Below are 23,534 nucleotides of genomic sequence, written 5' to 3' on the forward strand. Positions count from 1 at the left end.
CAGAGTACCAGAATTGGATCCAGATAGTACCGAAAATATCAGATTGATATTGCCACTAACTTGCTTTAATTGAGTCTATAGAAGAGAGACACGTTTCTAAGTATAAAATTTTATTTAGCACTGTACTTAAGATACAGTGCTTATAGCATTTGTAATAATATTTTCTCACGCTTCTTTACCTAAACTATTTAATAACAAATATGAAGATCATTTAAAAAATTAACGTTGTAATATACACACACATACACCTCCGGAAGCACTTCTTACTAAGGCACTCGTACTATGTCCACGTTCCGCGACATGTTCTTCAATCCCATCTGGTTTTCTGTAAGTGGAGAAGTAGCGGTTAATAGCACAGAATATGCTTGTATCTGAACCTTAGCTACTTAGCAGTTCTTACCTCTCTTCGCCACATTGTATGTCTTCTCACAACTGATGCGACAAATCAACAACAACACCAGCAGTGCCAGCGGTAAGGAAAGCACTCCGAGTATGATATATAATCGAAAAGATTTCAGATCTCCAGTACTTGCAAGTATGATGGCAACACAGATGTCTTTGTTTTCCTGTGACTGCAGCTCATAACCTTCGTCGCACACACAGCTCTCGCCGTGACAAGTTCCGTGAATACAACGGTGGTTGCAACGATACTTTGCTTCAAAAAAGGCGTTTGTCTCACTGCTGTCTCCAGAAGATTCGCTGTCTTCTCTCCCTTCCCCGCTATCGCTGTAGTCATCATCGGTATCGTCGTCACTATCAAAGGAGCTCACCAAGAGCGTTGTTGTTAGAATAGAGCCCCTAGTGCTACTGCTAAATTCCGTATCGAATGATTTGTCACTGCAAATTCCGGGTGCAATGCAATTACCGTCAACACAACCACCATCACAAACAGGTTCACAATTGTTAAGTGGGGACATCGCAAAACCAAAGTTACACTTGCATGTCTCCGGCGCCACACACGTGGCGTTTTGACATCCCATTGAACAAACTGGATCGCAATCATTTTCTTTATTCAATGCATAACCTGCAAGACATTCACATCTATTCGGGGAAACACACTGACCATTCAGACAGCCATTCAAGCAGACTGCTTTACAAGTTCCCATTTCGGCTTTTTCAAATCCTTCTAAACATTCACATTTCTCTGGAGCTACGCAATAACCCCTCAAACATCCAGTAGAACAAACGGGGTCACAAATACCCAAAGAGTTTGGAAGATATCCCTCCAAGCATTGGCAATTATTAGGTGCAATACATTGACCATTTGGACAACCACTGGTACAAACGGGATCACAGAAGTTTTGAGCGCTCATAAGATATCCTTCATTGCACTCACAGGTATCTGGGGCAACACACCGACCATTTGGACAACCGCTGGAACAAACGGGTTCACAGACGTTCGAAGCGCTCATAAGATATCCTTCGCTGCAATCACAGGTATCTGGGGTAACGCACCGACCATTTGGACAACCCTTGGAACAAACGGGTTCACAGACGATCGAAGCGCTCATAAGATATCCTTCGCTGCACTCACAGGTATCTGGGGTAACGCACCGACCATTTGGACAACCGCCTTTACAAACTGGATCACAGACGTTCGAAGCGCTCATAAGATATCCCTCGCTGCAATCACAGGTATCTGGGGCAACGCACCGACCATTTGGACAACCGCTGGAACAAACGGGTTCACAGACGATCGAAGCGCTCATAAGATATCCTTCGCTGCACTCACAGGTATCTGGGGCAACACACCGACCATTTGGACAACCGCCTTTACAAACTGGATCACAGACGTTCGAAGCGCTCATAAGATATCCCTCGCTGCACTCACAGGTATCTGGGGCAACGCACCGACCATTTGGACAACCGCTGGAACAAACGGGTTCACAGACGTTCGAAGCGCTCATAAGATATCCCTCGCTGCACTCACAGGTATTTGGGGCAACGCACCGACCATTTGGACAACCGCTGGAACAAACGGGTTCACAGACGTTCGAAGCGCTCATAAGATATCCCTCGCTGCACTCACAGGTATCTGGGGCAACGCACCGACCATTTGGACAACCGCTGGAACAAACTGGTTCACAGACGTTCGAAGCGCTCATAAGATATCCTTTGCTGCACTCACAGGTATCTGGGGCAACGCACCGACCATTTAGACAACCGCTGGAACAAACGGGTTCACAGACGTTCAAAGCGCTCATAACATACCCTTTGTTACACTCGCAGGTATCCGGAGCAACACATCGACCATTCGGACAACTGCTGGTACAAACTGGATCACAGACGTTTTGAGCGCTCATAGCATATCCTTTGTTACACTCACAGGTATCTGGGGCAACGCAACGACCATTCGAACAACCGCTGGTACAAGCTGGATCACAGACGTTCGAAGCGCTCATAAGATATCCTTCGCTGCACTCACAGGTATCTGGGGCAACGCACCGACCATTTGGACAACCGCTGGAACAAACGGGTTCACAGACGTTCGAAGCGCTCATAAGATATCCTTCGCTGCACTCACAGGTATCTGGGGCAACGCACCGACCATTCGGACAACCGCTGGTACAAACTGGATCACAGACGTTTGAAGCGCTCATAAGATAACCTTCGCTGCACTCACAGGTATCTGGGGCAACGCACCGACCATTTGGACAACCGCTGGAACAAATGGGTTCACAGACGTTCGAAGCGCTCATAAGATATCCTTCGCTGCACTCACAGGTATCGGGGGCAACGCACCGACCATTTGGACAACCGCTGGAACAAACGGGTTCACAGACGTTCAAAGCGCTCATAACATACCCTTTGTTACACTCGCAGGTATCCGGAGCAACACATCGACCATTCGGACAACTGCTGGTACAAACTGGATCACAGACGTTTTGAGCGCTCATAGCATATCCTTTGTTACACTCACAGGTATCTGGGGCAACGCAACGACCATTCGAACAACCGCTGGTACAAGCTGGATCACAGACGTTCGAAGCGCTCATAAGATATCCTTCGCTGCACTCACAGGTATCCGGAGCAACACATCGACCATTCGGACAACCGCTGGTACAAACTGGGTCACATACGTTGGAAGCGCTCTTAAGAAATCCTTTATTACACAGACAGGTATCCGGAGCAACGCACCGACCATTCGGACAACTACTGGTACAAACTGGATCACAGACGTTTTGAGCGCTCATAGCATATCCTTTGTCACACACACAGGTATCCGGAGCAACGCAACGACCATTCGAACAACCGCTGGTACAAACTGGATCACATACGTTGGAAGCGCTCTTAAGAAATCCTTTATTACACACACAGGTATCCGGAGCAACGCACCGACCATTTGGACAACCACTGGAACAAACGGGTTCACATACGTTGGAAGCGCTCTTAAGAAATCCTTTGTTACACTCGCAGGTATCTGGCGCAACGCAGCGACCATTCGGACAACTACTCGAGCAAATTGGTAGGCATTTTTCGTTAACCATTTCATAGCCCTTATTACATGCGCACAAATTTGGTGCAATGCATTCACCATTCGTGCAATGTTGTTTACAGATAGGCCTGCAACTATTATACGACTCATTTTCGTATCCTTGCTTACATTTACAAACGTTCGGCTCTACACAATTTCCATTAATACATCCATCATCACAAAACGGCATACACGTTTTATTGTTAGATTTGTGGTACCCTTTTGAACACTCGCATACATTTGGGGCGCGGCATATGCCATGTTGGCAGCCGCCTTCACAAATCGGCCGGCACCGACCACTGGCATCTTTTTTGTAGCCGTTTTTGCAGGCGCACTGATTTGGCGCATGGCAGACACCATTCTCGCAGCCATTTTCACACCTGGACACACAGTCACCGTTGGTATTTTCTTGATATCCGGGAAAGCAGTTGCATTTATTCGGCGCAATGCATTCACCATTTTTGCAGGCTGGCTTACAGACCGGCGCGCAGTCGCCAGTGGCGTTCAGCGCATAATCGGTACTGCACTTGCATACATTCGGCGCAATGCAGGTGCCTCTCGTACACTTATCGCAGTGTGGTGTGCAACTGTTGAAGAAAAAATTGTTTCACGCAATTTAGTTTAAAAAGATTCGACACATGCTATTTCAATTATTGTGATTAAGTTTTATACTACTTTCAGATACATATAAACATTTCAGATATTACTTTCGAAAGCTTTACTTTTACACAACACTTCGTGCACCTACCGATAATCATTTTGTTTATCGTAGCCAGGTTTACACGCACACACTTCCGGCCTGACGCAATTGCCATTCTGACAGCCCTGAGAGCAGAAAGGTTTGCACCCATTCGCCGCTTTAGTGTATCCAGGTTTACACACACACACTTCCGGCCTGACGCAATTGCCATTCGTACAGCTCTGAGAGCAGATAGGTTTGCACCCATTTCCCACTTTTTTGTATCCATTACAACAAACGCGTAGACGTCGATTGCCTTTTCTCGCTGTGCACACACCGCTAAGTGCAAGTGAGTAGCTAATCATGCCAAGCAGGATCAGCAGTAACCACAAATTAGATAAGCGCATTTCTTGTAATTATTTATTATTTTCGTTCTTCCGTAAGTAGTATGTAAGCCGCGACACGTACAAAAACCAACTGAGTTTGATATTCGCAGGAACCGTACAATATTATTCCGATCTTGTAAATATTATATTAGCACAAGTACGCGGCCATATGTGGGACACCAGCACACATGCACAAAAGTCTACTTATAAATATTATTAGCAATGCTAGTATATAAATATAATATCTGCAAATTATATGTGTATGTAATGTAACGGTACTTATTTGTATTTATGCACATGCTTATAAGAAATATGTGCAGAAAAGTCCGCGATAGCTTTCGTCCCGACAATAGTTTCATTTATGATCACTTCATCTACGAGCATACTGTATGTGTGGGTGCACCATATATACTCATATATGTATATCTGTAAGCCGTTATTTCCTTTCATTCTTTCATGTGGGCCAATCTTTCCAGTGAAACACAAACATCCGTTCGCATAATGATAATTTATGTATGTTTAAATATTATGAAATAGATTTGCCAAAGCTCGGCTTTGTTTGGACTTATCACCACTGCCACGGCATTCGTATATGAAGCAGACTATGGTGTCGAAGTGGGGACTGCTAAGCAATTTTATATTGAGCATTTAAGTGAAGCTTTTCATTAATAAAAACATTTTAACGAAAAATTGCCTTTGAGTGGCTTTCATTGAGACTTTTCTGGGTATATAAATAACCGCAAATATACTTACACTACAGTAATATAAATATGTAAGAGTTAGGCTTATGAATTCTTCTTTTGATTATCATGATCCCTGTAATGACCTCTGTGTTTAAAAGAGTTTTTGCCTGTGAATCTATAATAAGTTTGTGGAAATGTGATTATCTTTTCAGCGGGAGTTGTGCGCGCAGCTCTTTGTGAGGATACGAAGCGCATCGTTATGCTTCGTAGATAAATAAAAATGCAATCGATCTAATTATTGTACAATAAGCTGCGGTTTATTGAATTTCATGCAGTTTTTCAGCCGACTTTCTTTTCATAATCGGTGCGTAAGTCGATACTCAAAATCTGCGATGTGGACCTTTAACAAGAAACAAGCCAACATTTAAGAAAGGAAGAGCGTCATCATAAATTGACCTCACCTTCGTAAGCACGTCGATAGCAACTCAAACCTCTTGGAAAGTTTCGGACATTTATGTATACACACAGTGACCATCAAGCTATAATCTTTGATATTAATATAAAGAATAAGCAAAACTCTGGTATTTTCGCGCCTAAAAACGTAATAAGACGCTGGAAAACAAAAGCCTGTGATATAGAAATGCTCGAATACGCCGTTAGCCAAGTAAATGAGGATTTATATGAGAACCCTCGGAACCAGATAAAGCACTAAACAATTATTTGTAAGCGGCTCGAGAAATATATATGGGGTGACAAACAATACTGTATTGTCATTATCCTGGATATTAAAAACGCCTTCAACTCAGCGAACTGGATTCTAATCATTAGAGCTCTGACAGAGTTAAAGGTTCCGGACTACCATTTCCGAATTGTGGCAAGCTACTTTGAAAACAGAGTACTAGTTTATGACACAGAATGTGGACCTGAAACGTATAAGGTTACAGACGGTGTTCCGGAAGGATCAGTTCCCGCCCCTGTACATTGGAACATAATGTACAATGGTGTTCTAAAAGTTGTGATCTCGGATGCGGTAAAGATGGTTGGATATGCGGATGACATTTGGTCATAGTTGTAGCGAAAACCTTTGACGAGGCGAGGAACAACTGTAATGAAACCATTAGCAATGTTAAAAAATGGCTCGAGCTCACAAAACGGAGGTGGTTTTATGAGTAGACCTAAAAGAGTGGAAACAATTGAGATATGTATTGATAGGCATAGTGTAAAATCAAGCTCACAACTTAAATATCTTGGAGTTATTTTGGATCATAGACTTTCATTCAAGCTGCACCTAATAGCCACACACACCATAGCCGCGATGTCTGTGTCGGCAATTGCTAGAATAATGCCCAAAACCGCGATTCTATTCGCGGTGCCAATTTGGTTATCTTCTACTAGACATAGCTCATACAAGAGAGGAGTTGCTTCAGTGTACAGACTGGCGTCATGTTGCTCATTCAAAACAAATTGGGACGATTTAATCCATGTTCTATCAGGAAAACTCCCCATAGACATAGCGTTGATGATCGATGAAAAGTACATCCGGAAATGGCATGAAAGATGGAATACCTCAAGGAAGGGAAGGTGGAGCCACTCGTTGATACCCACGTCACGGAAGGCATTCTCCGCTATAGCCTTAAGAGCGAGGTATATTCTGCTTGCATCCCCTCTGTCGTCTCAAAGCTCGGAAGATTGTCCCGTTGTTTCGGTATCATACTCAAATATCCATGACTCACCTTCACACATGTTCAAGTTTTCTTGGCAAACTATCGCCACAATTAATGGTCGTCAGTGACCACTTTTGGGACCGACCTTGCGCACACCTTGAGCATGTTCAAGCCCTCCGTCACAATATCATTAAAGGAATACTTAGTTGATGGTCTGAGCTCAAAACTTTGCGTACACGAGACACATTGTCGGGGTTTGTCGAAGTCTCCCAGCACACTTTTCATTAGCGAGCTCACTCCGGCCCTCCAAAAAGTCCTGGTGTCACCGAAACACACCACTTCCTGCTAAAGCAACATGTGGTTAAGCCTGTTTGATCATATCAAACGTTTCTGTTGCAGATTTACCGAGTTTCACTTAGAATTTAATCGCGTTCCTCTGCCCTACCGAACGCATCATTTTCGCTTTGCACCGAATGCACCCCTCACAGAAACACGTCGCGCGAAAATGTTTCTCCTGACTCTACAGGTGCTCGTAGACAACTAACCAGCCGCTTGTTCGTTAGCTAGGAACGCCTTCTACCGAATCCAGTCGGTGCGCGCACGCTCCGAAATACAGTGTCGGAGGAAAAAATCCATCCTATTACTTTACGAACAAATCCTATACATATTTGTGTCCACATATCCGGTACCTATCGGCTGGAGCAATTTCAGTTGGATTTAGACAATTTAGTTAGACAAAACTGGCAAACTTTAAAGATGTTATTAGTGCAAAGTTTTAGCCTGTTATACAAATTGCTTCCTGATATGGGTACTGGAAAGCCAAAGAATCAAATCGAATTCAAAATTACGTTATATGGGAACTAGGCGTAGTTGTTGGCCGAGTTCGCACTGAATATGAGAAGATAGCCACGCGGTAAATTTTGTCAAATTCGGTCCGTCAGGTCCAGAGATATAAGTTTCACCAAAAAGTGGGCGGTGCCACCCCAGTTGTCCGCTTTTCATATCGGCTCTCATAAAGTCTTCTCATACCACCCTGGAGGTAGAATTTGATGTTTCTGGAGTGCTTAGTTATTGACTTATCGCGCTTTTAGTAGTTTTTAACAGAACCTTTGTATGGGGAGTCAGCCGGGTTATCTTTTGATTTCATCCACTCTTGCAGTGTAAGAGAACTTGATTTTTGTGGCTTTAGTGGTTTAGGAGATAATTACTTTAAACGTATTAGAGGTCGGGCTCATACCCACTTTTTCAAAACTTTTTGCAACAGGCTCCCCTCACCACTGTAATCCTCTGTGCCAAATTGCAGTTTTATATTTTAATTAAGTGTTTAGTTATCGCACTTTATAAGTTTTCGGTTAATGTCGATTTGTGGGCGTGGCATCTACGAGTACGTAGTTTTGTTTGTACCAAGGATCCCGCACACCAAGTTTCATGGGAGATATATTTTCACTCAAGTTACAGCTTGTACCGACGGATGGACAGACAGACAGTCAACCGGATTTCAACTTTTCTCGTCACCCTGATCATTTATATATTTATAAGTTGATATCAATATCGATTAGTGTTAAGTGATACACACAACCGTTAGGTAAACAAAACTATAACGGAACACTCTTCACTTCGTTATATTATGAACTTGCGAGGCACCCACTTTGCGCAGATCCTTCGCCTATTTAGAGTGTCATTGTCCTCGGTGCTCATTTCGCCTCTTTCCAACATAGTAAATCTCTTTTCAATGGTTGATTTCCCTGGTGCAAAGCCTAAGTTTAACAGTATTTCCCCCAAAAAGCAATGACTTATTAACACACGAAATGCTTTATTATCCCTTTTTGTTGTAAACTGTCATAACTTGCTTCACAAAAATGTTATATCTCATTAATTAAAAATTATAGTATAACTAATGGAACTATAGATGATAGTAATAGTGTTATAAATGTGTCAGCCACCGTAAAGCCTGGACGGGTCCTCTAATTAAAATATTTCAGAACTCCAGTACGTGCAGGTATCATGGCAACACAGATATTTTTGCCTTCCTTTGACTGCTGCTCATAACCTTCGTTGCACATACAGCTATCGCCGTGACAAGTTCCATGGATACAACGATGGTTGCAACGATACTTTGCTTCGCCTCTCCCTTTTCCGCTATCACCAAAGTCATCATCGCTATCGTCGTCTTTATCAAAAGAGTTCGCCAATAGCGTTGTTGTTAGAACTGGTTCACAGACGCCAGTGGCGTTCAGCGCATAGCCGGTACTGCACTTGCATACATTCGGCGCAATGCAGGTGCCCCCCGTGCACTTATTGCAGTGTGGTATGCAACTGTTGAAGAAAAAAAGGTTTCACACAATTTTATTTAAAAAAAAGCAATAGAAATTTGTATTATTTTGATTAAGTGCTATACTACTTTCAGATACAAATGTATAAATATTTCTGATATTAATTTCAATTCCAAAACTTTACTTTTACACAACGCTTTATGCACCTACCGATAATTATTCTGTTCGACGTAGCCAGGTTTACACGCACACACTTCCGGCCTGATGCAACTGCCATTCTCACAGCCCTGACTGCATAAAGGTTTGCACCCATTTCCCACTTTTTTGTATCCATTACAACAAACGCGTAGACGTCGATTGCCTTTTCTCGCTGTGCACACACCGTGAAGGGCAAGTGAGCAGCTAATCATGCCAAGCAGGATCAGCAGTAACCACAAATTAGTCAAGCGCATTTTTACTTAATATTTTCGCTCTTCCGTAAGTAGTAACTAAGTCGCGACACGTACAAAACCCAACTGAGTTTGATTTTCGCAGGAACTGTACAATATTATTCCAATTTTGGAAATATTATTTTAGCACAAGTACACTCCCATATGGGGGACACCGCACACATGCACAAAAGTCTAATTATAAATATCATTAGCAAAGCTACTATATAAATATCATATCAACAAATTTTATGTATGTGTAATATAACGGCACATTTTTTTTATTTATGCACATACATATAAGAAATATGTGCAAAAATATCCACGATATCTTTCCTACGTGTAAATGTGTTGGTGTAGAAAGCCATTTTATACCTAAAAAAAATATTCAGAATGCGTTAAAATGGAGCCACCACTTCAACCCTGAAATGTGCTCAATTTGTTGAAAGACACCTACATTGGCTAGCTGAAAAATGGCGCAGCATATTGCTGTTGCTACGAAATGAAATTTGATTGACTTAGTTCCCTATGATGCAGAGGGTATGTATGAAGATAAGAATTAATAATGGATGGTGCTACTAGAATTAAGTCCATATTTTATTTAGTTAGCCCTAGGCTTGTATACAGCTTATTGATCGTTATTGTGTTGAATTAAATCATTTTGAGGGAAGTAACTTATGTTATTGTGAAAGAAATGGATAAATGGAAATTTCAGGTGATAATAAAATATTGCTGTTTGAAGAGCAGAAATAACAGTTGAAGCAAAAGCTTGGCATGTTGACGAATTACCCGACAATGCCCCAGGAAAAGCAACCATCAAGAATTAGTTGGATTGCTAAGTGTCATTGCTGAGGATGGCGAAGGCAATGGACACCCAAAAAGCAGTTGCTTCTGAAGAAAACATCAACACGGTCCACAAAATTATTTTGGATGACCACAAAGTGAAATTGTTCGAGAAAGCAGGCACTCTAAAGATATCAACTAAACGTGTACGTCATATCATTCACGCATATTTGGGTATGAGAAAGGTCTGTGAAAAATGGATAACGCACGAGCTTACTTTTGACCAAAACCAACGACGAATCGATGATTGGGAGCGGTATTTTGTAGCATTCGTAATAAACACAAGTTTTGGGGTCGATATATGAAATAAGATGAAACAAGGTTCCATAAATTCACTCCGAAGTCTAAACGACAGTCATACGAGTGGACTGCGCACGATGAACGCGCCCCAAAGCGAAACAGTCGGTTGGGAAGGTTATGGCATTTGGATGCGCATGAAATAGTTTTTACTGACTGTATTGAAAAAGGAGGGACCATCAACAGCGGCTATTTCATAGTACTATTGGACCGTTTGAAGGACGAAATCTCCGAAAAATGGCCGCATTTGAAATAAAAGAAAACGCTGTTTCACAAAGCTAAATGCATCGTGTCACAAGCTAGAGAAATCGTTGGACAAAAAGTGGGCTTCGAATTGCTTCCTCATTCACCATATTCTCTAGGTCGAGCACCGTTGAGTAGTTTCTGTTTTCATATCTAAAAATAATGCTCGCTGGCAGGAAATTTTCGTCGAATGAAGAGGTGATCGCCGAAACTGAGGCCCATTTCGAAGCAGAGGACAAATCGTACTACAAAAATAGAATCGAAAAGTTGCACGACCGCTATAAACTCTTAAAGGAAATTGTGTTGAATAAAAAACAAACGAGTTTTGCAAAAAAAAATGTGTTTTACAAGTAGTTATTGATTTATCGATCTTTCAGTAGTTTTGAATAGAACCTTTGTGTGGGGAGTGAGCGAGGTAGTCTTCCCATTGCATCCCTTCTCGCACTGTCGGTAGGGGTTTTCATAATATTTGCGCTATTACATTTATTTGATGTCTGCCTGCTGGCTGAGCAAGTAACGAATTGATTTCACCGATACTGACCAATATTTATGACATATTTTTCAATTAAATATCTGCAAGTAGTCAGAGGCATATATTATATTTGCGCTAAGCAAATGGTTGGTTGTTGTAGCTTTAGTGGTTTAGCAGATAATTATATTTTATTTTAGTGGTTCGTTATGGCAGTTTACGTTTCCGATTAATTTCGATTTGTGGGCGTGGCATCTACGAACACATACTTCTGTTGATGCCACGAAATTTCATGAAGTTATCTCTATTTTCACTCAAGTTACAGCTTGTATGGACGCACAGACAGACAGTCAACCGGATTTTAACTCGTCTCGTCATCCTGATAATTTGTATGTATCTAAACCTATAACTATCTCGATTAGTTATAGGTGATACGTTCAACCGTTAGGTGAACAAAACTATAATACTCTGTAGCAACAGGTCGCAAGAGTATAATAAAAAACAAATGCTTTTACTCAAAAGTCTGAAGCGTTCAAATAGTGGAAAGAACTTTTCTCAAACCTTTCAGCGGTGGAAATAAAAGCTGAAATCTTTGTGGGCCCTCAAGCAAAAAAATATGGTGTGCGATATTTTTGCGAAATTACTTAGCAATGAGTAGAAAAAATTTTGAATGAGTTTTAAAGCAATAGTACATGGTTTACTTGGAAACCATAAAGCTGACAATTATAACGAGCTGATCACGGACATAATTCCGAATTTCTCCATCATCGGATGTGGAATGTCTCTATAGATGCTGCATTCTCATTAAATAAATAAATTTAAACATAATATGAGAGCTTATTCGAAAGAACAAGGAGAACGCTTCTAACAATATACATACAAGTACATAACGAACGTTTCTCAAATTCCCAAGACCAGTATACTGGAACGTGATGGTGATTATATTTAGTCTTAAAGAAAAGAGAATCTTCTACGGAACTTCACAGGAAACAGTATGAAAAAATTGGTGTGCGAATAATTCGAATCCGGACGTTATTGGTTTTTTATAAACATTGTTTTGGGATGAAAAAACATAACATATTGCATCTTGAAGTACAAATGATTGGTTATCGAACGAACTACAGTTATGAAAAAATATTAATAACTAGCTGACCCCGCAGCCGTTGTGCTGCGTGAAATTATGTGTTTTGAAAAGAAACCAAAGTTGAATTTAACATTTCGTAGAATCAAGCATTCTGCCCCCTTGTATTTGATAACGCAGATTGCGAAACATAATAACGACAGATCCAAATATGAGACGCAAATGATGCGATGTCCGAACATTCGTGATGAGTTCATCTTTCGTGAATTGATAAACGAAGAATGGAATTGATATCCAACCACCGGAAATATCAACCAAAATTTTCCCATTTCCAATTCTTAGCGATACGATGTAAAATGTCTTCGGCTATGTCATTTTTGTTCGTATCCCATAATAGACGCGGATTTGCAGGCTGATATGTCGAAATGATTATCGCGAAAAGTGTGCGAACTTCATTTGTATTCCAGTAATTAACATTTTCTAGCAATTGTAATTGCTGGATTACTTCTCCAAAACTTGCACACACCGTACAATTCACAGTACGCAATGACTCAAATTAAGTTGAACCGCGTACATTAATCAATAGCAACCGAAGGTAGAAACAATCGTCGTTTTTTCGGGTTGATTGTGTAAATTAGTTGAGAGCACACCTGGATATCCATCTTCTGCTTGACCTTGCTGTCTGAGTAACCATTTCTTTGACGATACATTCCATGTCTAATGTCAAGGCATTTCCGTATAGAGCAATGTTCTCGCAAACGGATCACTGACGAAAGTTGAAAAAAACTCGTAAATGTTAATTTTGTTGCTGGCGGTGTTTCACTGGCTGTTGGCTGTACTGTATTTTCTGGGTTAAAATACACTCTTTGGCCATTCTCCAAATGAACTGCGAAATGCACAACAGTCGAAAACCTTCATGAATTAAAAAAGTAAATATCCTACAAAGCGCTTTATTGCAATTCATGATCGACCAATTTGATACTTCCTGATCTCATCTCGTTCAAGGCTAATACCGTCATGTTTCTTCCTTTGGTGACGTAACTACAAACGTATTTTATCGATTATACCAAATTGCAATACTCAACATTGATATGAGTTTTGAATGTGAATTACTGTCTGATGGGGAGTATAGTACGGTCCATGTGTTGTCAACTTTGATATTCACTCTTCTAAATTGAATGCTGAATGTTTTGCCATTGTCGTCTGGTGAGCGACGCCAATAGAGTAGATATCCATTATTTCTATTTTGCGGTTCCGAAAGAAAAGCACGTGTATTGTACCATATTGTTTTTCATCACTTCGTATAGTACGGATCTTCCTCTGCATCAGAAATTTCCGCAGAAATTATTTCATCAATTTGATCTGGTGGAACCACTATCCACCATCCAAAGAAAAATGTGTGCGTGTGGCAAACCGCTCTTTTGCCACTCAACAGAGTATATATGATTGACCGCGATTCATAATTCCGCACGTATGTCATCACATCCTGGGGGAAAATAACTTTCAATAATTTTTCTTTTGAATAACTGCAATAAAAAAGCAAGCGACCGAAATTGAACGATTCAAATAATTTATAAAGGAAAATATTGAAAAACAAAACCAACATAAATTTAAAAAAAAATTGTATGGAAAAAGTTACGTTTTGGAATTATCCAAAAAACGTATTTTTATTTCTAAACCTTCCACGATTCACAACGAACAACCTCGGAAAATATCATCAAGATTGATGCAGCCTAAGAGAAAGGCTAACGTTACTAACAAACAAACATTCATTCGTTTGTATGGGAAAAAGAAAAGGGCTGATTTTAGGGGTTTTCCGACAAATTTTTCGCAAGAACTTCTGCCTTCCTGTGCCATATCACCATTTTCATTTCGACTGACGACTAATTGTCGTGAGGAAGGATCGTGTTCCACTCTACTGACGGTTACTAAGAAACTACAGATCTAAAAATTGTGGGACGTAGCATTTGCGGTGGTACGTTACGGCCGGGGCGGCGGTACCGTGCTTATAAATAGCGCGTCGGAGGCCGCGATTCTACCCAAAGCACTTTGAATTTAGCAGTGACCGGACGCGTTTATTTCGGAGCTCTCTAACGAAGAATATTTAAATGAAAACGATGACATATATGCGTACAATTTCAAACTGATGCTTACTCAAAAATAATACAGTTGTTACATATCTTGAATAGTAGAAAAGAACTGTAACCAAATACAAAATGCAATGGATTATAACTAGATGAGTAATCAGCCAACGAATATTATACCACGTGCATCCCAAAAGATGACACAAACTTTGCCAACCGACTTTTTAGTCTATTCACGCTTGAGGATTAGTTCACCATGTGCAGTCCACTAGAATGAGTGTCGTGTGTTTAGTGTGGAGTGATAAAGCCGTATTTCCATTGTCCCACACCGACGCAAAAATTCGGTTTAATTACGATTAAAGAGCACTCAAACACTCTACAAAATCAGCAGTCGGTTTTTAGATTATGAACTTGTGATGCACCAACTATGTACACAGCTTTCTTTAGGTCTTCAATGTCCTCGGTGCTCATTTCGCCTCTTTCCAACATAGCAAATCTCTTCAATGGTTGATTTTCCTGGTGCAGAGCCCAAATTTAACACTATTTTCCCCAAAAAGCAATGATTTATTAACACACGAATTTCTTTATTATCCCTTTTTTTTGTAAACTAACATAAGTTGCTGCACAAAAATGTTTTATCTCATTAATTAATAGTTATAACATAACTAATAGGAACAGTATAGATGGTAGTAGTACTATTATCAATGTGTCAGCCCCAGTAAAACGTGGACGGGTCCGCTAGTGAAAAGAGTCCAGACCTGCAGGTATGATAGCAACACAGATATCTTTGTCTTCCTCTGAATGCAGCTCATAACCTTCGTTGCACACACAGCTATCGCCGTGACAAGTTCCATGGATACAACGATGGTTGCAACGATACTCTGCTTCAAAAAAGGTATTGGCCTCACTGCTGTCTCCAAAAAAGTCGCTGTCGTCTCTTCCTTTTCCGCTATCACCAAAGTCATCAATGCTATCGTTGTCATTATCAAAAGAGCCCGCCAGTAACGTTGTTGTTAGAATAGAGCCCATAGTGCTACTGCTAAATACCGTATCGAATGATTTACCGCTACAAACTCCGGGTGCGATGCAATCACCGTCAACACAACCACCATCACAAACAGGTTCACAACTGTTAAGCGGGGACATAGCAAAACCAAAGTTGCACTTGCATGTCTCCGGCGCCACACACGAACCGTTTTGACAACCCATTGAACAAATTGGAGCGCACTCATTTTCTTTATTCAAAACATAACCTGCCAGACATTCACATGTATTTGGGGAAACACACTGACCATTCAGACAGCCATTCAAACAGACTGCTTTACAAGTTCCCATTTCGGTTTTTTCAAATCCTTCTAAACATTCACATTTCTCTGGAGCTATGCAATGGCCATTTAAACATCCAGTAGAACAAACGGGGTCACAAATATCCAAACCGTTTATAAGATATCCCTCCAAGCATTGGCAAATATTAGGCGCAATACATAGACCACCCGGACAGCCGCTGGAACATACTGGATCACAGACATTCGAAGCACACTTAAGATATCCTTCGCTGCACTCACAGGTATCTGGGGCAACGCATCGACCATTCGGACAACCGCTAGAACAAACTGGTTCACAGACGTTCGAAGCGCTCATAAGATATCCTTCGCTACACTCACAGATATCTGGGGCAACGCACCGACCATTTGGACAACCGCTGGAACAAACTGGTTCACAGATTTCTGAAGGGCTTATAAGATGTCCTTCGCTGCACTCACAGGTATCTGGGGCAACGCATCGACCATTCGGACAACCGCTAGAACAAACTGGTTCACAGACGTTCGAAGCGCTCATAAGATATCCTTCGCTACACTCACAGATATCTGGGGCAACGCACCGACCATTTGGACAACCGCTGGAACAAACTGGTTCACAGACATTCGAAGCGCTCATAAGATATCCTTCGCTGCATTCACAGGTATCCGGAGCAACGCACCGACCATTCGGACAACCGAGAGTACAAACTGGATCACAGACGCCAGTGGCGTTCAGGGCATAGCCGCTACTGCACTTGCATACATTTGGCGCAATGCAGAAGCCTCCCGTGCACTTATTGCAGTGTGGTATGCACCTGTTGAAAAAAAAAGGTTTCACGCAACTTTATTTAAAAAAAATCAACAGAAATTTTTGTTATTTTGATTAAGTGCTATACTACTTTCAGATACAAATGTATAAATATTTCTGATATTAATTTCAATTCCAAAACTTTACTTTTACACAACACTTCGTGCACCTACCGATAATTATTTTGTTTATCGTAGCCAGGTTTACACGCACACACGTCCGGCTTAATGCAAAGCCCATTCACACAGCCCTCAGAGCAGAAAGGTTTGCACCCATTTCCCACTTTTTTGTATCCAGGTTTACACGCACACACTTCCGGCCTGACACAATTGCCATTCGTACAGATAGGTTTGCACCCATTTCCCACTTTTTTGTATCCATTACAACAAACGCGTACACGTCGATTGCGATATCTCGCTGTGCACACACCGCTAAGTGCAAGTGAGTAGCTTATCATGCCAAGCAGGATCAGCAGTAACCACAAATTAGACAAGCGCATTTTTACTTAATATTTTCGCTCTTCCGTAAGTAGTATGTAAGCCGCGACACGTACAAAAACCAACTGAGTTTGATATTCGCAGGAACCGTACAATATTATTCCAATTTTGGAAATATTATTTTAGCACAAGTACGCTCCCATATGGGGGACACCGCACACATGCACAAAAGTCTAATGATAAATATTATTAGCACTGATACTATATAAATATAATATCACATTTTTTTTATTTATGCACATACATATAAGAAATATGTGCCAAAATATCCACGATATCATTCCTCCCAAAAATAGTTTCATGTGGGAACACTTCATCTACGTTTAAATGTGCTGGTGTAGAAAAGCCATTTTATACCTAAACAAGTAAGGAAGGCTAAGTTGGGGTGTCACCGAACATTTTATACTCTCGCGTGATAATCGGGATTTCATTATCCGTCATTTACATATTTTTTTTTTTATTTTGCTGTAAAAATAATTAGATTAGTAGTTCCTGAGATATGGTTTTTGGTTCATAAGTGGGCGACCCCACGCCCATTTTCATAAAAAAAAGCCTGGGTGCAGCTTCCTTCTGCCACTTCTTCCGTAAAATTTTGTGTTTCTGACGTTTTTTGTTAGTCGGTTAACGCACTTTTAGTGATTTTCAACATAACCTTTGTATGGGAGGTGGGCGTGGTAATTATCCGATTTCTTTCATTTTTGAACTGTATATGGAAATGCCGGAAGGAAATGACTCTATAGAGTTTGGTTGACATAGCTATAGTAGTTTCCGAGATATGTAAAAAAACTTAGTAGGGGGCGGGGCCACGCCCACTTTTCCAAAAAAATTACGTCCAAATATGCCCCTCCCTAATGCGATCCTTTGTGCCAAATTTCACTTTAATATCTTTATTTATGGCTTAGTTATGACACTTTATAGGTTTTCGGTTTTCGCAATTTTGTGGGCGTGGCAGTGGGCCTGTTTTGCCCATCTTCGAACTTAACCTTTTTATGGAGCCAAGAAATACGTGTACCAAGTTTTATCATGATATCTCAATTTTTACTCAAGTTACAGCTTGCACAGACGTACAGACAGACAGACATCCGGATTTCAACTCTACTCGTCACCCTAATCACTTTGGTATATATAACCCTATGTCTGACTCTTTTAGTTTTAGGACTTACAAACAACCGTTATGTGAACAAAACTATAGCGGAACACTCCTCAGAATCAGCAGTGGTTTGTTAGATTATGAACTTGCGAGGCACCCACTCTTTATTGTTCTCGGTGCTCATTTCGCCTCTTTCCCACATAGTAAATTTCTTTTCAATGGTTGATTTTACTGGTGCAAAGCCTAAGTTTAACAGTATTTCCCCCAAAAAGCAATGACTTATTAACACACGAAATGCTTTATTAACCCTTTTTTTGTAAACTGACATAACTTGCCTCACAAAAATGTTATATCTCATTAATTAATAGTTATAATATAACTAATAGAACTATAGATGGTAGTAATAGTGTTATAAATGTGTCAGCCCCAGTAAAACGTGGACGGGTCCGCTAGTGAAAAGAGTTCAGAACTCCAGTACAGGGGATGATAGCAACACAGATATCTTTGTCTTCCTCTGACTGCAGCTCATAACCTTCGTTGCTCACACAGCTATCGTCGTGACAAGTTCCATCGGTACAACGATGGTTGCAACGTTACAGCAGCACCCAAAACGGGTTCACAACTGTTAAGCGGGGACATAACAAAACCAAAGTTGCACTTGCATGTCTCCGGCGCCACACACGAACCGTTTTTACATCCCATTGAACAAACTGGATCGCAATCATTTTCTTTATTCAAAATATAACCTGCCAGACATTCACATCTATTCGGGGAAACACACTGACCATTCGGACAGCCATTCAGGCAGACTGCATTACAAGTTCCCATTTCGGTTTTTTCAAATCCTTTTAAACATTCACATTTCTCTGGAGCTATGCAATGGCCATTTAAACATCCAGTAGAACAAACGGGGTCACAAATATCCAAACCGTTTATGAGATATCCCTCCAAGCATTGACAAATATTAGGCGCAATACATAGACCACTCGGACAGCCGCTGGAGCAAACTGGATCACAGACATTCGAAGCGCTCATAAGATATCCTTCACTGCACTCACAGGTATCTGGGGCAACGCACCGACCATTTGGACAACCGCTGGAACAAACTGGTTCACAGATTTCTGAAGGGCTCATAAGATATCCTTCTCTGCACCCACAGGTATCTGGAGCAATGCATCGACCATTCGGACAACCGAGGGTACAAACTGGCTCACAGACGCCAGTGGCGTTCAGGGCATAGCCGCTACTGCACTTGCATACATTTGGCGCAATACAGAAGCCTCCCGTGCACTTATCGCAGTGTGGTGTGCAACTGTTGAAGAAAAAAAGGTTTCACACAATTTTATTTAAAAGAAATCAACAGAAATTTTTATTATTTTGATTAAGTGCTATACTACATACTTTCAGATACAAATGTATAAATATTTCTGATATTAATTTCATTTCAAAAACTTTACTTTTACACAACGCTTCCTGCACCTACCGATGATTATTTTGTTTGTCGTAGCCAGGTTTACACGCACACACTTCCGGCCTGATGCAAAACCCATTCACACAGCCCTGACTGCAGTAAGGTTCGCACCCATTTGTCGTTTTATTGTATCCTTCAAAACAAATGCGTTGACGTCGTGCAAGTGAGCAGCTTATCATGCCAAGCAGGATCAGCGGTAACCACAAATTAGGCAAGCGCATTTTTACTTAATATTTTCGCTCTTCCGTAAGTAGTAACTAAGTCGCGACACGTACAAAACCCAACTGAATTTGATATTCGCAGGAACTGTACAATATTATTCCAATTTTGGAAATATTATTTTAGCACAAGTACACTCCCATATGGAGGACAGCGCACACATGCACAAAAGTCTAATTATAAATATCATTAGCAAAGCTACTATATAAATATAATATCAACAAATTGTATGTATGTATAATATAACGGCACATTTTTTTATTTATACACATTCTTATAAGAAATATGTGCAAAAATATCCACGATATCTTTCCTACGTGTAAATGTGTTGGTGTATAAAAGCCATTTTATACCTAAAAAAAATATTCAGAAAGCGTTAAAATGGAGCCACCACTTCAACCCTGAAATGTGCTCAATTTGTTGAAAGACACCTACTTTGCCTAGCTGAAAAATGGCGCAGCATATTGCTGTTGCTACGAAATGAAATTTGATTGACTTAGTTCCCTATGATGCAGAGAGAATGTATGAAGATCAGAATTAATAATGGATGGTGCTACTAGAATTAAGTCCATATTTTATTTAGTTAGCCCTAGGCTTGTATACAGCTTATTGATCGTTATTGTGTTGAATTAAATCATTTTGAGGGAAGTAACTTTTGTTATTGTGAATGAAATGGATAAATGGAAATTTCAAGTGATAATAAAATATTGCTTTTTGAAGAGCAGCTTGGCATGTTGACGAATTACCCGACAATGTCCCAGGAAAAGCAACCATCAAGAATTGGTTGGATTGCTAAGTGTCGTTGCTGAGGATGGTGAAGCCAATGGACACCCAAAAAGCAGTTGCTACTCAAGAAAACATCAACTCGGTCCACAAAATAATTTGGTGTTCGAGATAGCAGGAACTCTAAAGATATCAACTAAACGTGTACGTCATATCATTCACGCATATTTGGGTATGAGAAAGGTCTGTGAAAAATGGATAACGTGCGAGCTCACTTTTGACCAAAACCAACGACGAATCGATGATTGGGAGCGGTATTTTGAAACATTCGTAATAAACCCAAGTTTTGGCGTCGATATATGAAATAAGATGAAATAAGGTTCCATAAATTCACTCCGAAGTCTAAACGACAGTCAGACAAGTGGACTGCGCACGATGAACGCGCCCCAAAGCGAAACAGTCGGTTGGGAAGGTTATGACGTCTGTATTTTTGGATGCGTTTGAAGGACGAAATCACCGAAAAATGGCCGCATTTGAAATAAAAGAAAGCCGTGTTTCACAAAGCCAAATGCATCGTGTCACAAGCTAGTGAAATCGATGATGAAAAATTGGGCATCGAATTGCTTTCTCATTCGCCGTATTCTCAAGATCGAGCACCTGTGAATATTTTTTGTTGTCAGATCTCAAAAGAATGCTCGCTGGCAAGAAATTTTCGTCGATTGAAGAGGTGATCGCCTAAGCTGAGGCCCATTTCGAAGCAAAGGACAAATTGTACTGCAAAAATAGAATCGAAAAGTTGGACGATGTCTATAAACTCTTAAAGGAAACTGTGTTGAACAAAAAACAAACGAGTTTTGTAAAAAAAATGTGTTTTATTATATTAGGCTGGACACTTTTCGAAAATGGTGTCGACTATGCCACACGCTAAATAGAAATTGCCACTGAAATAGGTCTATCAAGAAGACAACGACTGGAATCGAGGTTATGAGATTGAGGCTTAGTCAGCTGTGCTTAATTCAATTGACGGGTTCTCTGTCACTTCTGCTTCCATAACCTCTGCCCAAAGGTGAACGACGCTGAAGTGAATTTGGTGTGTTGTGAAGGACGAATGAAAGCCCATTCCACATGAGAAATATAGGCTTTTCTCGAATCATCTTACTCCAGGCTTCTGAATCCATATCTTCTGCACTTTTATTTGAATTAATATTGCAAAATATTTTTCTAACATCAGACAATATATTCTGAACATCTGTCGTCTTCCAGATAATTAGTTAGCTGTTTATATTCATTAAGCTTCGACTTCGAAGAATCTTGTGTAATATCTTTATATCTCGCTTTATCAACTATTACAATAATAATTCAATATAACAATAATAATGCATGTCTAGCAGCTTAAAACCTGTTAGCGAAGTCGAAGTGGGTGTAAGGTGTTTAAGTATTTCTGAGTAGAGCTCGTATTTAGTATGAATTAATTATGAATAAGCGAGTCGTTTTTAAATTACTTTCAATAACGAGTGTAGATATAAATAATGCTGTTTAACAGTACACCTCACAGTTGCCTCAGAACGGTTGCGAAACAGAAATCTAAGAAATATGGGAAAATCAACGGGCTTGCTGCTGCTTTGCCTATACTTAACGCTACAGGTGAAAATGAAAAGTTAGTCATAGAGCTATAATAAGTAATTTTCTTTTCCTAGCAGCTTATCGTCGCGCACCCCCTGCAGAGCGACGCCACAGCTCAGATGGCGGTGGACGACACAAAAGTAAATACTACAAACTCGAACGAGGTGAATTTCATCAAAGCGCTTGAGCCGGTGATTGTGACAACACTCGACGGCGTAGGAAAATACTTCGACACGCTCCAAACGGAGACTGCGCGTTTTGTCGATGGCGTGCTTAAGGCGCTGAAAGCGCTGCCCGAGGATAACGACTATATACGAGAGCTTACACCACGCTTGACGAGCTTATTGGCGCGTTTGAAGGATACCTCTTTGGAAGGCAGATCAGCACTAATACGTGACATCGGCGATTTGTATGCAGAATTTGACAACATAACCGAGCGCAAAGATGACGATATTAAGGTTGACGTCTTGAGTAAAGTGCTTGATAAATTCCAGTTGCTCGAAATGCATTTTCATGTGCACAACGCTGTTGATAATGCGGTGCGGGGGTTCAGCAGAGCCTTTGAGCAGTTTTGGGCTTCACTAAGCGAGGCTCAGCAGACGGAGCACCGGCGTCTGGGTGATTTGTATGAGCGTTTTAAAGCCAGCAAAACTAATGAGGAAAAGTTGAAAGGCCTTGAAGAGTTTCTGCAGATGGCTCTAGAATTTGCTTGAGTTGATACCGAGACAAAGTAACGTTAATCTGCCGTGTGTTGCAAGCAAGATGCATAGTTTTTTAAGTTATGTAAGTGCTTTTCGAGTGCTTTTAAGTTTAAAAAAGTTTGATAGAAGTTCAGTTCTGATTTTCTCTACGACTGTGAATAAAGTTTTCTTAAAAACCTCAAAAAATCCACGTATTCTTGCCATTCGACTTAAGTTTATAGCGACAAGTTAAACTGTAAGTGTTCGAAAGTAAAAAGTAATAAAAAAAGCACCAAAAACTTTGATAAGCCCCAACAGGAAGTAAAACAAATCACAAAAAAAAAACTTTTTGTTTAAGCAATTTCAATGAATTACAAATATATTAAAAATTTTATGAGGAATTTCGACGGTCAAAAACTTAGTGGTGTAACATATTAAACCCGAAACTTCGATGAAAAGGTAGTAAAATGTTTTTTTTTTTAATTTTTTTTAAATTGAAAACTGTCCTTTTATGAAA

The 23,534-nt window shown here is 40.5% G+C and overlaps 4 protein-coding genes across 5 annotated transcripts; 2 read left to right on the top strand and 2 right to left on the bottom strand.

Moving 5' to 3' along the window:
* The first annotated feature begins 282 nt into the window (after positions 1-282).
* LOC125775823 (uncharacterized) lies at positions 283-19,603 on the top strand. Its single transcript, XM_049446744.1, has 11 exons — positions 283-327; positions 394-472; positions 1,307-1,437; positions 1,636-1,833; positions 1,933-2,031; positions 2,131-2,229; positions 2,428-2,526; positions 2,626-2,724; positions 3,022-3,120; positions 3,220-3,417; positions 19,362-19,603. The coding sequence occupies exons 1-11, from the start codon at positions 283-285 to the stop codon at positions 19,539-19,541; spliced, it is 1,326 nt and encodes a 441-aa protein (XP_049302701.1). The 3' UTR covers positions 19,542-19,603.
* LOC105232298 (epidermal growth factor-like protein 6) lies at positions 8,681-9,690 on the bottom strand. The gene is made up of 2 exons (XM_029552857.2): positions 9,371-9,690; positions 8,681-9,203 (listed from the first exon to the last, which is right to left on the bottom strand). Exons 1-2 carry the CDS (start codon positions 9,610-9,612, stop codon positions 8,852-8,854), a joined length of 594 nt encoding a protein of 197 aa, XP_029408717.2. The 5' UTR covers positions 9,613-9,690; the 3' UTR covers positions 8,681-8,851.
* LOC125775763 (fibrillin-2-like) lies at positions 15,153-17,325 on the bottom strand. The gene is made up of 2 exons (XM_049446283.1): positions 16,888-17,325; positions 15,153-16,721 (listed from the first exon to the last, which is right to left on the bottom strand). Exons 1-2 carry the CDS (start codon positions 17,211-17,213, stop codon positions 15,344-15,346), a joined length of 1,704 nt encoding a protein of 567 aa, XP_049302240.1. The 5' UTR covers positions 17,214-17,325; the 3' UTR covers positions 15,153-15,343.
* Positions 19,604-22,200: 2,597 nt separating the features above from the next.
* Positions 22,201-23,224, top strand: LOC105232300 (uncharacterized). Of its 2 annotated transcripts, none has more exons than XM_011213949.4 (2): positions 22,201-22,358; positions 22,415-23,224. In XM_011213949.4, the coding sequence occupies exons 1-2, from the start codon at positions 22,308-22,310 to the stop codon at positions 23,048-23,050; spliced, it is 687 nt and encodes a 228-aa protein (XP_011212251.2). In that variant the 5' UTR covers positions 22,201-22,307; the 3' UTR covers positions 23,051-23,224. The 2 variants fall into 2 exon arrangements, with proteins under 2 accessions (XP_011212251.2, XP_011212249.2); XM_011213947.4 differs by having other exon boundaries at positions 22,217-22,358; positions 22,412-23,224.
* The last annotated feature ends 310 nt before the right edge of the window (positions 23,225-23,534 follow it).

The sequence above is a fragment of the Bactrocera dorsalis genome, chromosome 1 (genome assembly GCF_023373825.1).
Source record: "Bactrocera dorsalis isolate Fly_Bdor chromosome 1, ASM2337382v1, whole genome shotgun sequence".
NCBI lineage: Eukaryota > Metazoa > Arthropoda > Insecta > Diptera > Tephritidae > Bactrocera > Bactrocera dorsalis.